At 40.6% G+C, this 12,271-nt stretch overlaps 1 protein-coding gene across 3 annotated transcripts in view; it reads right to left on the bottom strand.

The window, feature by feature from the left end:
• CEP89 (centrosomal protein 89) overlaps window positions 1-12,271 on the bottom strand; it is a 106,970-nt gene that overhangs the window by 51,713 nt on the left and 42,986 nt on the right. For all 3 annotated transcript variants that reach the window (XM_075282032.1, XM_075282033.1, XM_075282034.1), the window contains 4 exons: window positions 12,155-12,205; window positions 4,659-4,742; window positions 607-710; window positions 259-374 (listed from right to left, as the gene is read on the bottom strand). In XM_075282032.1, coding sequence (XP_075138133.1) covers window positions 259-374; window positions 607-710; window positions 4,659-4,742; window positions 12,155-12,205 — 355 coding nt within the window. The remainder of the gene's footprint in view (window positions 1-258; window positions 375-606; window positions 711-4,658; window positions 4,743-12,154; window positions 12,206-12,271) is intronic.

Below are 12,271 nucleotides of genomic sequence, written 5' to 3'. Positions count from 1 at the left end.
CTGCTCTCACAGTACAGCACTAGAGGCCCCCACCATGTGCCCCAGGTGTGAAAGGTCCGCCTTAAGTTTCTACTCCCTTTAAGGCACAACCATAGGTGTTACTAAAGTGTACCAAATAAATTTGCCCTAGAGAATAAAAAACCTTAACCTGCTGTTAGCTGCTTCTGATACACGTAGTACCAAGTATCACTGCCACATTTAAGAAATCCCAAATTCACAGCATTAAAACACAGAAATAAAAGAAACAAATATACTGACCTTCCTGGACATGCTTGGAGTGAGTCTCTCGGCTTTTTCCTTCTTGAACCTCTAATTGCTCTGTCAAAATTCTGTTTTCTTCTATAAGAAGTGTACACTGAGCTTGCAGTTGCTCCCTAAAATGATATGCGAAAATTAATTTATATTGGATTAAAAAAATATTAAATATTTTTAGTTTAAAAAAAAAAAAAGAAAACGGAGATACAAAGCTTACACCAAGACTACTCTATGTGGAGTATTCCACACGTCACTCCTAACAGTTACAAAAAGTCATACAGAGATTGTAAAATTATTTTCAAAAACTTTAAACTTTATTTTAACTGTGCATACATATCAATGTACAATTACCATTCCTTATAGGATACAGGTCTCTCCTGTTTCAAATATTGGTGCAATTTCTCATTCTCCTCTATTACTTCTTTAACTCTTGTTTTGAAGGTTTTCATTTCCTCCTAAATATGAAGGGAGACAAACAAAATGTTGTACCAACAAGATCAAACTAAAGTAATATACGATATATACAATCCATACAGAGACCTCATCTCCCTGTCAAAAATCTGCACGTACTGAAATACATTTTAAGCCACAACATGTGTTGTCACTTCTGGTTAGATGGTCCTGAAGTAGTATTGGAGCTAGAATGGCATCTGCGGAAAACCCTGAATAAAAAACAGCAATTTCAGGTATAGAGGGAAAAAAAACCTTCATTCACAAGGGAGTATATTGTCTCCATGTAAACTCTTGAGTAGTGAGGAGTGGCGAATATGACAACCACGGAAGCTCATGAAAAACAGACAGGTAAATAAGTGGAATATTCACTATTCAGCCAGATTAAGAGTCTATGGCTTGATATGCCAATGTGTACATGAGGCATAATCCTTAACAAGCTAGACTGGTTTTAGATGAAATGTGTAAAGTTAAAGTCAATAAATAGTACAAAGCTGCAGAAAAATAAAACACTAAAAAATAAATAAATTGTATTTATAAATACCCACACTCACGGTAATGATGCTAATGCGTAATGTGCAAGATGCAAAGGTAGACAAGTCCTCTAAATATTGCCTCTAAATCCTAGATTTGCTTGTGCGTTTCAGTGAGCATCATCATACTCGATCAGATGGAAAACGGCGGCTATTACAATGGGCATCATAATCGTACAATCTACTCTTTGAGGGCTCTTAAGTCTCTCAAGCTCATTTTCATATGATTAGGTACTAAAAATTCACATAAAGAGGAACAGAAATATTGCAGATTACAGATAGCCGCTTATGGTCATTTAAGGACCTCTAAATAACTAAAAATATTGTATTAACCCTTTATTTCTAGGTGTAGAAAATGAGCAAATACCAATATTTCTGGTCGTATTATCAGTGTAATCCAGCCATCAACATGTTTCTCAGGTAAAACTTCCATCAATTTGTGGTGTAGTGCTGATGCTATTTGTTACAACCCCTTGTTGTATAGCCTCATTAAGATCCATCACCATCACAAATAATCCGCTGTACTATATATACTATATGGCTGTAATGATGTGTCACTGCACCTATATACAACCACTTGTATTGGGAAGAGGATGCTTATGGAGAAGTCTCAACATGCAGCAAGTCACAGTCTCTTATCTGTTCAAATAAGTATTTTTAGGTAAAAACAAAGTATAAGCCGACTATGTAGAGAAAACACTGAAAATGGAAAGTTCTTTGGGGTGGCTTTTGCATGGACCTACATTTCCCTAAAGTTACTAGTGGCTCTACGGGCTCTCAGAGAATGGAAGAGAGGAGCGTTGGCTGGTCTGCAAAATGCTGTTTAGTAGAAGTATAGGAAAAGCTAGACATCTAGCTGCGGTTTATACCCTACTCTAAAGTGCTGTTTTATGGGACTCCAACAGAAGGATCTACACAGTGATCCAAAAGATGCCAGGATGCCATGTTCTGTGTCACGTACAATGTCCTGACACGAAGACGCATCATGACCTATGTGCAGCCCAGGGCTCTGAGGAGAAAAGAAGTTAGCAATGACAAGAGGTAAATATATGGCAAAGGGTAAATAAATGCTTGGTTTTTTTCTCTGATCCACATATTAAAATTTCCTCAAATCCTCTTAACCCTTTTATGCCAGAGGTTGAAATTTTTGAGTTGTGTGCTATGAAGCTGCCGTTCCAATAATGGAACTCTAGGCGTAAACGGGTTAATGGTGACAGCCTTGTCTTGATCAGTTAGCAATGACTACAACCATGAATGCTGGAATTTTATATGGTTTAGGACTTTAGCAAAGAAAACATAATGTCCTTATTTTGGACAGGTTATCAAGCAGGGACCCACATGTATGAGAAGATAACCTGACCACAATAAGGACATCATGGCTGGGCTTTTGACTAGTGCAAATCACTTTTTTTTAGCTGTTTTGATGATCTTAAAAATAACTAACTAAATAAATAACTAATAACAACAACAGGATTCCCTGAAATACTCTGTTAAAACATTCTCTGTGGGTGGATGTGATGATGCAAAAGAGTGAAAACATAAAAATCTGATTATTATTATTATTTTTTTAAAGAAGTAAATCTAAGTGAATGACAACTCCGATATACATGATCTCTGGGATGTTTTAATGAGGACCTTTCATGTCCTCCAAGATAGGGAATGTTAAATACTATTGCAAAGCTGACATTGCACTGAATTTACTTTAAGCTTTACAGGTAATTGCCCAGAGAGATCGGTGCTGTTGGTTTTGGCTACTAATATCACTCCACTATCAAAGGGCCAAGCTTACAGATCAACGTTATCATTGGTTGGATGGGAATGTCCCCCTTCATAGCAAAAGACTATAGAAGTGTAGAGACAGAGAGGCGCTCCTCACCACCCCATACTGAGCTGTAAGGCCAGCCCCTGTCACAATGCCCTATCATGAAAAGCCCTCTTTAAGCACCTTTGTGGTATTTATACCAAAGTATTTGAGTGTTTAATCAACTTCCATACATAGTACCCAGTTGGATACAGTTTCTCCCGGGAACGCTCTGCTACTGCTACAGTCTAAAGGCTCTGCTATTTAAACAATTTCTAACAACATTGGCTGTGCAGGGAAATTACATTGTAAACTCTCACGCATTGATAATTGAATATTACTGTGCACAAAGTGTTATTTAATGCGCACCTAGATTGTTTGCTACTTTGTGTTATAGGCAATATAGTCAGACTAATGGATCTGAGCACCTGTTTTATACGTTTTATAAAGTAATTGTCCTGCCACCGTCCATCAGCCAGCACAGTGTAATTTCTGCAGCTTTTTTTTTTTTTCCTGCAATGTGTCGCTAGGATTTAACAAAATCTCATGCACTTAGCTGGTACTGTAAGCAGAAAACGTTGTGTTTCTGCAAAGTGGGGCCATAGCCTAAAACAGGATTCAACACTGGGTGACTTGTAGACTGGAGACAAAAAGAAGTTTTTGTTTGGCTATCAATGAACCCAGCTGACCTGCTCTGTTTTTGCACTACAACCCACAGTTAGAAGTTTTTTGACCTTGTAACAAAGCAAGATCTAGGTTTTCAGTTGATTCTACACCGCCTCTACATGTTGCTACCTGTACTCCTGTCAACTCCCCCTGAAAATCTGAATTTTGTACGAATGAAACAGAGAATTAATTTGATTAATCACTGAGCACTATCAGATACTTAAGCCGGTTGTCCAGGAATTACAAGTTTCGTCAAGGAGGCAAGGAAAGGTGAAAAAAAAAATCCATACTCACTTATCCTCAGTGCTCTGGTATGATCCACCATGAAGGTCTGGGCCAGCAGAGGCCCAGGGTATGTTCTGGTTGAAGTCACCACTGCACATGAACACTGAGGCCCATCAGCAGCCTAAGGAAAGGACCAGGGACATCACTCATATACGGTACATCACGTGTGCTATCCCAGATCCTTTCCTTAAAGAGGACCTTTCATGTCCTCAGGCACATGTGGTTTTATGTACAGCTAGAAAGCCAACAGTACTCTGCTGCTCTGCTCCTTCCCCCTCTTTCCTCCTTCAGCAGCTCTTAAGATGGGGAAGGAGGGGGAGGACACTTTAAAACCCCATACCTCAGGATCAGTTAGAGCTATGAAAATGAGCTTGGGTTAAGTTTTAAAAAAAAAAAAACAACTAAATCTCATCTTTAAAATTATACTTGACAGTGGGATCTCAACGCCAAATAGCGTTTTCACAAGCGAACTGCTCCGAATTTGTATGGGCTATCATCATGATCTTGGTGTATGAGATTCGCTTCTTTAAAATGAATCCAAGATCATCTTCTTAGCCCCAACAGATCCTGAGATATCAGCATTAGTAATAAGGATGTATTAGTTATGTCACAAAAGCGCCTTCCTAGGGGGACGTGGGTGGCAGGGAAAAGGTTAAATCACAACTCACCTCAAATGCCAAGATCAAATTATCTTTCTCATTAATTCGATCTTCATACGCAAGTAACAATGGTGACAAATATTTCATATCCAGCTGCAAAGAAATAAATTAAAGGGTCACTAACTTTTCAACAAACCGTGCGTGAATTTATATTACAAGTGAATATCAGAAACTTTGTCATCTCTTCTCAGAGTTAAGTCCATCTTTTTTCACTTATCTGGTTGTTTCCATTCTCTCCCTCATTCACCTGCTAAACTGACTTTCACTAAGAAACCTCTGCTGAATTCAGGCAGAAGGTCATATCAGATTATACCCAACAATAAATGTCTATGGGGAGGGGATGGGGTGGAGTGAGCAGAGGCTGAGTGAGTGGGGCAAAGGCACAGAAGACACTGTAAGCAGCTAAAAGGATGATTTCTCACCCAAAGGGCTTTCAAATAATTACAAATCAATACTTCTATATAATGTCCTATATGTTCCTGCTGCAGTTTTGGAGTGTGATAGAAAGTAACGGAGAACATTCTCCTCTACTTTATGTGTTCTGTCTAATGCCAATAACAGAGCAAGTAGTCTAGATCCATCAGTTCAGAGAGAACAGAGAAATCAGAGACGTATTATGCAGAGGGGAAAACCTCTAAAATGCACAATACAAGTCATAGAACGGGCAACAAGCAGATAAGCCTTATGTTCACACGCTATACTACTGATTTATGCAAAGCATGTTGAAATAGTAAGCAAGCATTAAAGGGGTTTTACAGGACCCAAAAACATGGCTGCTTTCTTCTTCTTAGGAAGTGACCTCACTTTCATTGGTCACATGGTAATGCCACATCTCCATCCCATTAAACTGAATGAGACCGAGCTGCTGCAGTTTGGCCATGTGACTAATGGACATGATGTTCAGAGATGAGAAGATGAAAGCAGCCATGTTTTTCAAGTCCTGCACAACCCCTTTAATTAAGGACTATGATCTGATAGATTAAAATACTCCAAATTGCATTTTATATATCAACAACTGCTAAAATACGGATCTAAAGACACAATCTGTATTACATTCACTTATTGACAAAAAAAAAAAAAAAAAAGTAACATTATTAAAAATGTTGGATTGCTGCAAAATCAGCATGAAGTTATGTCTCAGGCAAACAGGCTACTGATTACAGGTGTGATCTGACTAGACACCGGGTTTTGCCACAAGGTGGCGTAAAAGTGCTTTGCTTGCCCTTCTATAAGAAAAAAAAGCTTTCAGAGGCTACTTCTGGATAGTGGACCTATTGGTGAGAGATTATTACTGCTAGACATGCCTCTATAAACACACTCAGACATTTTTGATAGATTTTGAAAGGGGACTCGTCAATGGACTGAGAGAAGCAAGATAAGAAATAGATGAGAGAAAAAAAAACTGTCAAGAATCTAGGCCATTCTAACTTCACTGTCAAAAGATGTTAGGAGCAATGGTTATGTGAGGGCATGGAAACATGGTGAACATAATCTGGTTGGCTCAGACAGACCACCAGAGAGGATTGCTCAATCCATTAACAGGCACAAGTAGCTGCTGCAGTTTCTTTGCCCACCTTCCACATACAGGTAGCACCTCCAATACATACCCATCTCTAACTACAAAATTTCAAGGCACTTTGAAGAAGTAAATTTGGTGTCATTGTGCCCATTACATCTTCTGCCATTGACAGTTAGCCACCATCAACTTCATTTGTAGTCGTTTCATGAACAAGAAACCTGGACTACTATAGACTAGAACCATACTGACTTTAGCAACAAAGCTCTGTATGGGATCAGACAATGGTGAGATTTGAGTATGGAAGCCTTATGGAGAGCTCTTCAATCCTGCCTTACCTGTGAAGTGACACACTGCCAACTGTTGGTATAATGATCTGGTGAGCAATTGCATACAACAGTAAGTCACCCCTAGTAGTGATACAAAGGTCCCTAATAGCTCAGTGATATCCTGGAGTTACACGTGTTGTCTATCAAGGCTGGGTTTCCAGATTCCATTTTCAGCAGGATAATGCTCACCCACATATAGCACGGGTGTCCCAGGAACGTTCCCAACAGACTGTAAAACTTCCTTGGTCTGCCTGGTTGCCAGTGCTGTGCTATAGGGTACCATATAGATCCTCTATGCCTCCATGTCCAACTAAATTATACCTTGCACCCAAGGTTAGACACAGCCCAACTGGATACTAGAGCCTCCTTTCAGTTGAACAGTTTTCTCCAATAATCGTATCCTTTTGTGCTATTATTACAATCAGTTACATAGATCGTTATTGGGTGAAAGTTAAATTGGTGTACCCTTCATTCAGCAACATAAAATTACATTTTTGTAAAACGTGGGAGATCAGGAGTTTTTGAACTTAAAACGGTGATCTTCAATATGAAGCTGTGAAAAGGTCAATGTAAAAGGTTGTGGGTTTGTGCCAGAAATTTTTCCAATAACATGACAGATTGATTAAAAAAAACATCATTTGCATTCTCCACCACACAGACCTTTTACAAGTGATGTAAGTAGGAATTTAATAACAGTTAAACTTTCTTCCAACCCTACTCAATTCAGTCTAGCACAAACAATGCAGTTAAATCTTGCTTTACTTAGGAGTCACACATGGATAGCTACCAAAACAATGTGCTCAACCAAAACTTTATTCAACCTCCTCTTAGTGATGCTCCTGCGATGGGTAGCAGTCCAGAGGTTGAATCCCCATGAATATAGCATTTATCACATATCAAGTAGATAGTTTAGAAATGCATCTAGTTGGAAAACTCCTATGTACTTTCACTGCTCTTACTGTACATACATACAGTGCCTTGCAAAAGTACTCATACCATTTGAACTGTCTTACATTTTATCACCTTACAACCACAAACTTACGCTAGGTTCACACCTGCGTTCACCACTCCGTTCTGTGCTTTCCGTCTTCTACATGCAAGAAGACGGAAAGCACAGACCGGGTCTGGCCGTGAGCGTCGGTGAGCATTTTATGCTCTCCGCCGCGAAACCGGTTTTTTAAATCCGGACACAGAATACTGTATGTCCGACTCTGTGTCCGGATTAAAAAACCTGGTTTCGCGGCAGAGAGCATAAAACGCTCACCGCCGCTCACAGCCGGACAGCTTTCTCACCCATTCAAATGAATGGGTGAGAAAGACTCCTGCAGGTTTCCATCTCCTGCTCTGTTTTATGCAGGAAACGGAAACCTGCATAACGGAGTGCCGGGCGCAGATGTGAACAAGCCCTAAAATGTATTTTATTGAGATTTTAAGTGTTAGGCCAACACAATGTAGAAGATAATTGTGAAGTCAAATTAAAATGATACATGCTTTTAAAGTTTTGAATTAAAAAAAAATCTGAAAATTGTGACATGCAGAATTACTAAGCCTCCCTATAGTAATACTTTGTAGGGACACCTATCCCTGCAATTACAACTGCAAGTATTTGGGGGCATGTCTCTACCATCTTTGCGTATCTAGAGACTGAGATTTTTGCCCATTCTTCTGAGCAAAATAGCTAAAGCTCAGCCAGATTGGATGGAGAGCGTCTGAGAACAGCAATTTTCATGTCTTGCCACAGATGCTCAATGGGATTTAAGATTACGATAATCCTTTAATAGTCCCACCATGGAGAAATTCAGTGTGACACAGCATCACGGATAGTACAGTAGTATATAGCAAGAGAGAACATATACAAGCTCATAGCTGATAGAGAGATACTAGGAGTCATAGCAACTAAAAAAGAAAGAAAAAAACTTCAGGATCATTTAGTTCTCTGTGTGAAGTCTTGTTGATAATACAGCCCGACCGCAGTTGGAAACGAGGAGGGAAGCACAGCATCTAGACAAAACAGGCAGCATCAGCTTTTTTTGCAGAGGTGGGGGACATATGCAGCTATCCGGATAACATGTGATAATTCCTTTGGTAGGTAGTAGTATCTCATGCTCACAGCTAACAATTCGATATCTTCCATCAGCACTATTGTTCCTTAAGCACAAAAATGGCCCAAAAGTATATCATCTATCATCACAAGCCCTCTTCCTTTCTTCTTACCACTGTCACTTGTTCTATCTACCTGAAGAAGTCTGAAGCCATCCAAGGAGACAGGGTGCTTTCTTAACTCATTGGTGGGAAGGGGGGAATGGTAACAGTTAGTCAACCTCAGGCATCTTCCAAGCATAAATAATAGACGCCCAAAGATTTTGTTGAAAGAAGAAGTCCGCAAATTTCTCCTCCATACTTTGTCTGCCTTTCATTATCCATGCTCCCTTAGCTTGTGGGGGATGGTAGGTTCCTAGGCTATAACACAGCCTCCACTTGTACACAGGAAGCTCCATTCAGCCAACTGCAGGCATTTCCAAGCATAAACAATAGACATAAAGGAAACCTTAGAAAACAGTCTGCAGGTATTTTTACATTCCAAATAGTTAGCTATTCATAGAGCAAGTATACTTAAGTAGAGGATTCTTGAAAATACAGACAAAAGAGTGAAAAAGGAAAGATAAGGTCGCTCTCAGCTTGGAGCATCTGTATCAGGCTGCCACTCACATGGCGCCATCTTGGAAAAAAAAATTAGGTCTGGATTTTGGGCAGTTCTAACACAAATATTCTTTGATCAAAACCATTCCACTGTAGTTCTGGCTGTATGTTTAGGGTCATTGTCTTGCTGGAAGGTGAATTTTCTTCCCAGTCTCAAGTCTTCTGAAGCTACCCACAGGTTTTCTTCCAGGATTGCCCTGCATTTAGCTCCATTCATCTTCCCAAAAACTCTGATCAGCTTCCTTGTCCCTGCTGAAGAAAAGCCTACCTCCAGCATGATACTGCCATCACCATATTTCACAGTGGGGATGGTGTGTTCAGGGTAATGAGCATTGTTACTTTTCTGCCCCACACAGCTCTATGCACTTAAGCCAAAAAGTTCTTTTCTGACCAGAGCACCTTTTTCCACATGTTTGCTATGTCCCCTATATGGCTTGTGGCAAACTGCAAACAGCAGTTCTTATGTCTTTCTTCCAACAATGGTTTCCTTCTTGCCACTCTTTCATAAAGGAAAAATTTGTGGAGTGCATGAGTTATAGTTATCCTATGGACAGATTCTCCCATCTGAGCTGTGGATTTCTGCAGCTTCTTCAGAGTGACCATGGGCCGCTTGGCTGCTTTTCTGACCAGTTCTCTATGTCAGTTTAGGTAGATAGCCATGTCTTGCTAGGCTTGCAGTCATAGAATACTTTTTCAAATTTTAGATGATGGATTGAACAGTGCTCCTTGGGATGCTCAAAGTTTGGGATATGTTTTTATAACCTAACCCTGCTTTAAACATCTCCAAAACTTTATATCTGACCTGTCTGGCGAGTTCCTTGGACTTCATAATGCTGTTTGTTCACTAGTGTTCTCTAACAAACCACTGAGGCCTTTACAGAACAGATCTACTTATACTGAGACTAAATTACACACAATTGGACTCTATTAACTAATTAAGTAACTTATGGAGGCAATTGATGGCATAGGATTATATTTAGGGTTATCAGAGTACAGGGAGCTGAATAGTTTTGCACGTCACACTTTTCAGATTTTTGTTTGATTAAAATTTTGAAAACCATGTATCATTTTCCTTCCACTTCACAATTATCTGCTACTTTCTGTTGATCTATCACTTAAAATCTCCATAAAATACATTTACCGTATTTTTCGGACTATAAGACGCACTGGACTATAAGACGCACCTAGGTTTTAGAGGAGGAAAATAGGGAAAAAAAAATTTTGAAGCAAAAACTGGTAAAATATTTAATATATGGGAGTTGTAGTTTTGCAACAGCTGCAAGGCCACATTGACAGGTGACCCTGCAGCTGTACGGGGATGCATAGAGTGTCTTTTTTGCGGGGCCAGCTGTACTTTTTAGTTATACCATTTTGGGGGATATCTATTGCTTAGATCACCTTGTATTGAAAAAAAAACAGGAGGTGATCTAGAACTTTTATTTATTTCATATTTTTAAAGCTTTTTTACTATTTTATTTCCCCCCCCCCCGGGGCTTGAACCTGCGGTCACTTGATCGCAAGTCCCATAGACGGCAATACAACTGTATTGCCGTCTATGGGACATTCTGTCTATTAGTATTACGGCTGGTCATAGAGACCAGCCGCAATACTAATATAGCCGTGACAGGCCGGGGAGCCTCATTAGGCTCCCGGCTGTCACCCGGACAGGTCGGCTCCTGCGATATCGCCGCGCAGGAGCCGGCCTGCATCTTTACAGGTACGGGGCCGGTGGGGACCGGCCCCGGGGGAGAAGGGGCCACGGATACTGACCCGGCATCCGCTGTACTAGAGAGGCGGATGCCGGGGAGGGATAGACGCCGAGGCCTGAGACATCGCTACGATCCTCTGCCCTTCCTGAAGCCAGCAGCGGGGGGACGGAGGAGCCCCTGCCGCTGCTGGCTTCATGCAGGGCAGAGGAGCGCAGCGATGTCTCAGGCCCCGGCACCTGTAATGGCGTCTATCACTTGCCGGCTTCCGCCTTTCTATTACAGCGGGTGCCGGGCGCCACCTTCAGACTATAAGACGCACCCTTCTTTTCCCCCAAAATTTTTGGGGAAAAAAAGTGCGTCTTATAGTCCGAAAAATACGGTAAGTTTGTGCTTGTAAGATGACAAAATCTGAAAAAGTTCAAGGGGTATGAATACCTTTGCAAGTCACTGTACATACATGTAACAGAGCAACTGACGCTCCTGAAAGTGATGATGATGATGATGAGGTCCTTCACACTTGTGCCCCAACATCAGCAATAAAATAAAAGAGCTCCATGCAGCTGTCATTATGCGCATGAATGGTTTTATCATTATCTTTATGAACTGTTGATTTACCACGGTAATGCTTTTGCTGCCTGTCGGATTACCAGCGTTTCAAGACCTATTGCTGTATTAATAGAAACTTCAAGAGGTTATCTATGATAAAAAAATAAATAAAAATATTCATATTAGGCTTGGGAAGGTGAAAAAAACCTCACCTGTCTCCAATGCTCTGATGTTTTGTTTAGAAGGAAGTCCCTGACACACTTTGACATCCTGTGTCCCTCTCCTTAGGCCAGTGACTGGAGCAGCAGGATTAGTTCGTGCATGGAGACACTGGAGCATCAGGGACAGGTGCTAGGTTCACGCTAAAGTTCAGGTTTCGATTCTTTGGCTCCGCTTGGGGACCCGAAAAACAGAAACCCTATCAGTATCCACTAGAAGTCTTCTTTGTAGGGAACCTGTCACATACGTTTGGGGCTCTAAACCACTCCAACAGGGCCTTATTACCTAGGAATGAATCTGAGGAAACTAATCAGTCCCAATTCTGGTGCTTCCAATGCCTCTGCAGTTCACATGCACCAGAGGTCTGATGCTAAAACATGGCATAAAAGGAGCTGCTGGTGGTTTAGTGCCCCAAATTCAAACATACCGCTACACACATACAGAGCAGAAAAACCAACTACTATATGTTGTCTATATATAACTTACAAGCCATGGGGGTGGGGGCCCTCTTGAAGGCAATCCGCTGATTCTCACATTCTGCAATACAACAGAAAAGAAAACAAATTCATTGAAAGGTTAAACATTTTGCAGCCTGTTCAATAT

This window comes from Leptodactylus fuscus, chromosome 7 (genome assembly GCF_031893055.1).
Source record: "Leptodactylus fuscus isolate aLepFus1 chromosome 7, aLepFus1.hap2, whole genome shotgun sequence".
In the NCBI taxonomy this organism is placed as follows: Eukaryota; Metazoa; Chordata; class Amphibia; order Anura; family Leptodactylidae; genus Leptodactylus; species Leptodactylus fuscus.
Note: the sequence above shows the minus strand (reverse complement) of the source record. Positions and strands in the feature narration are given on the sequence as shown.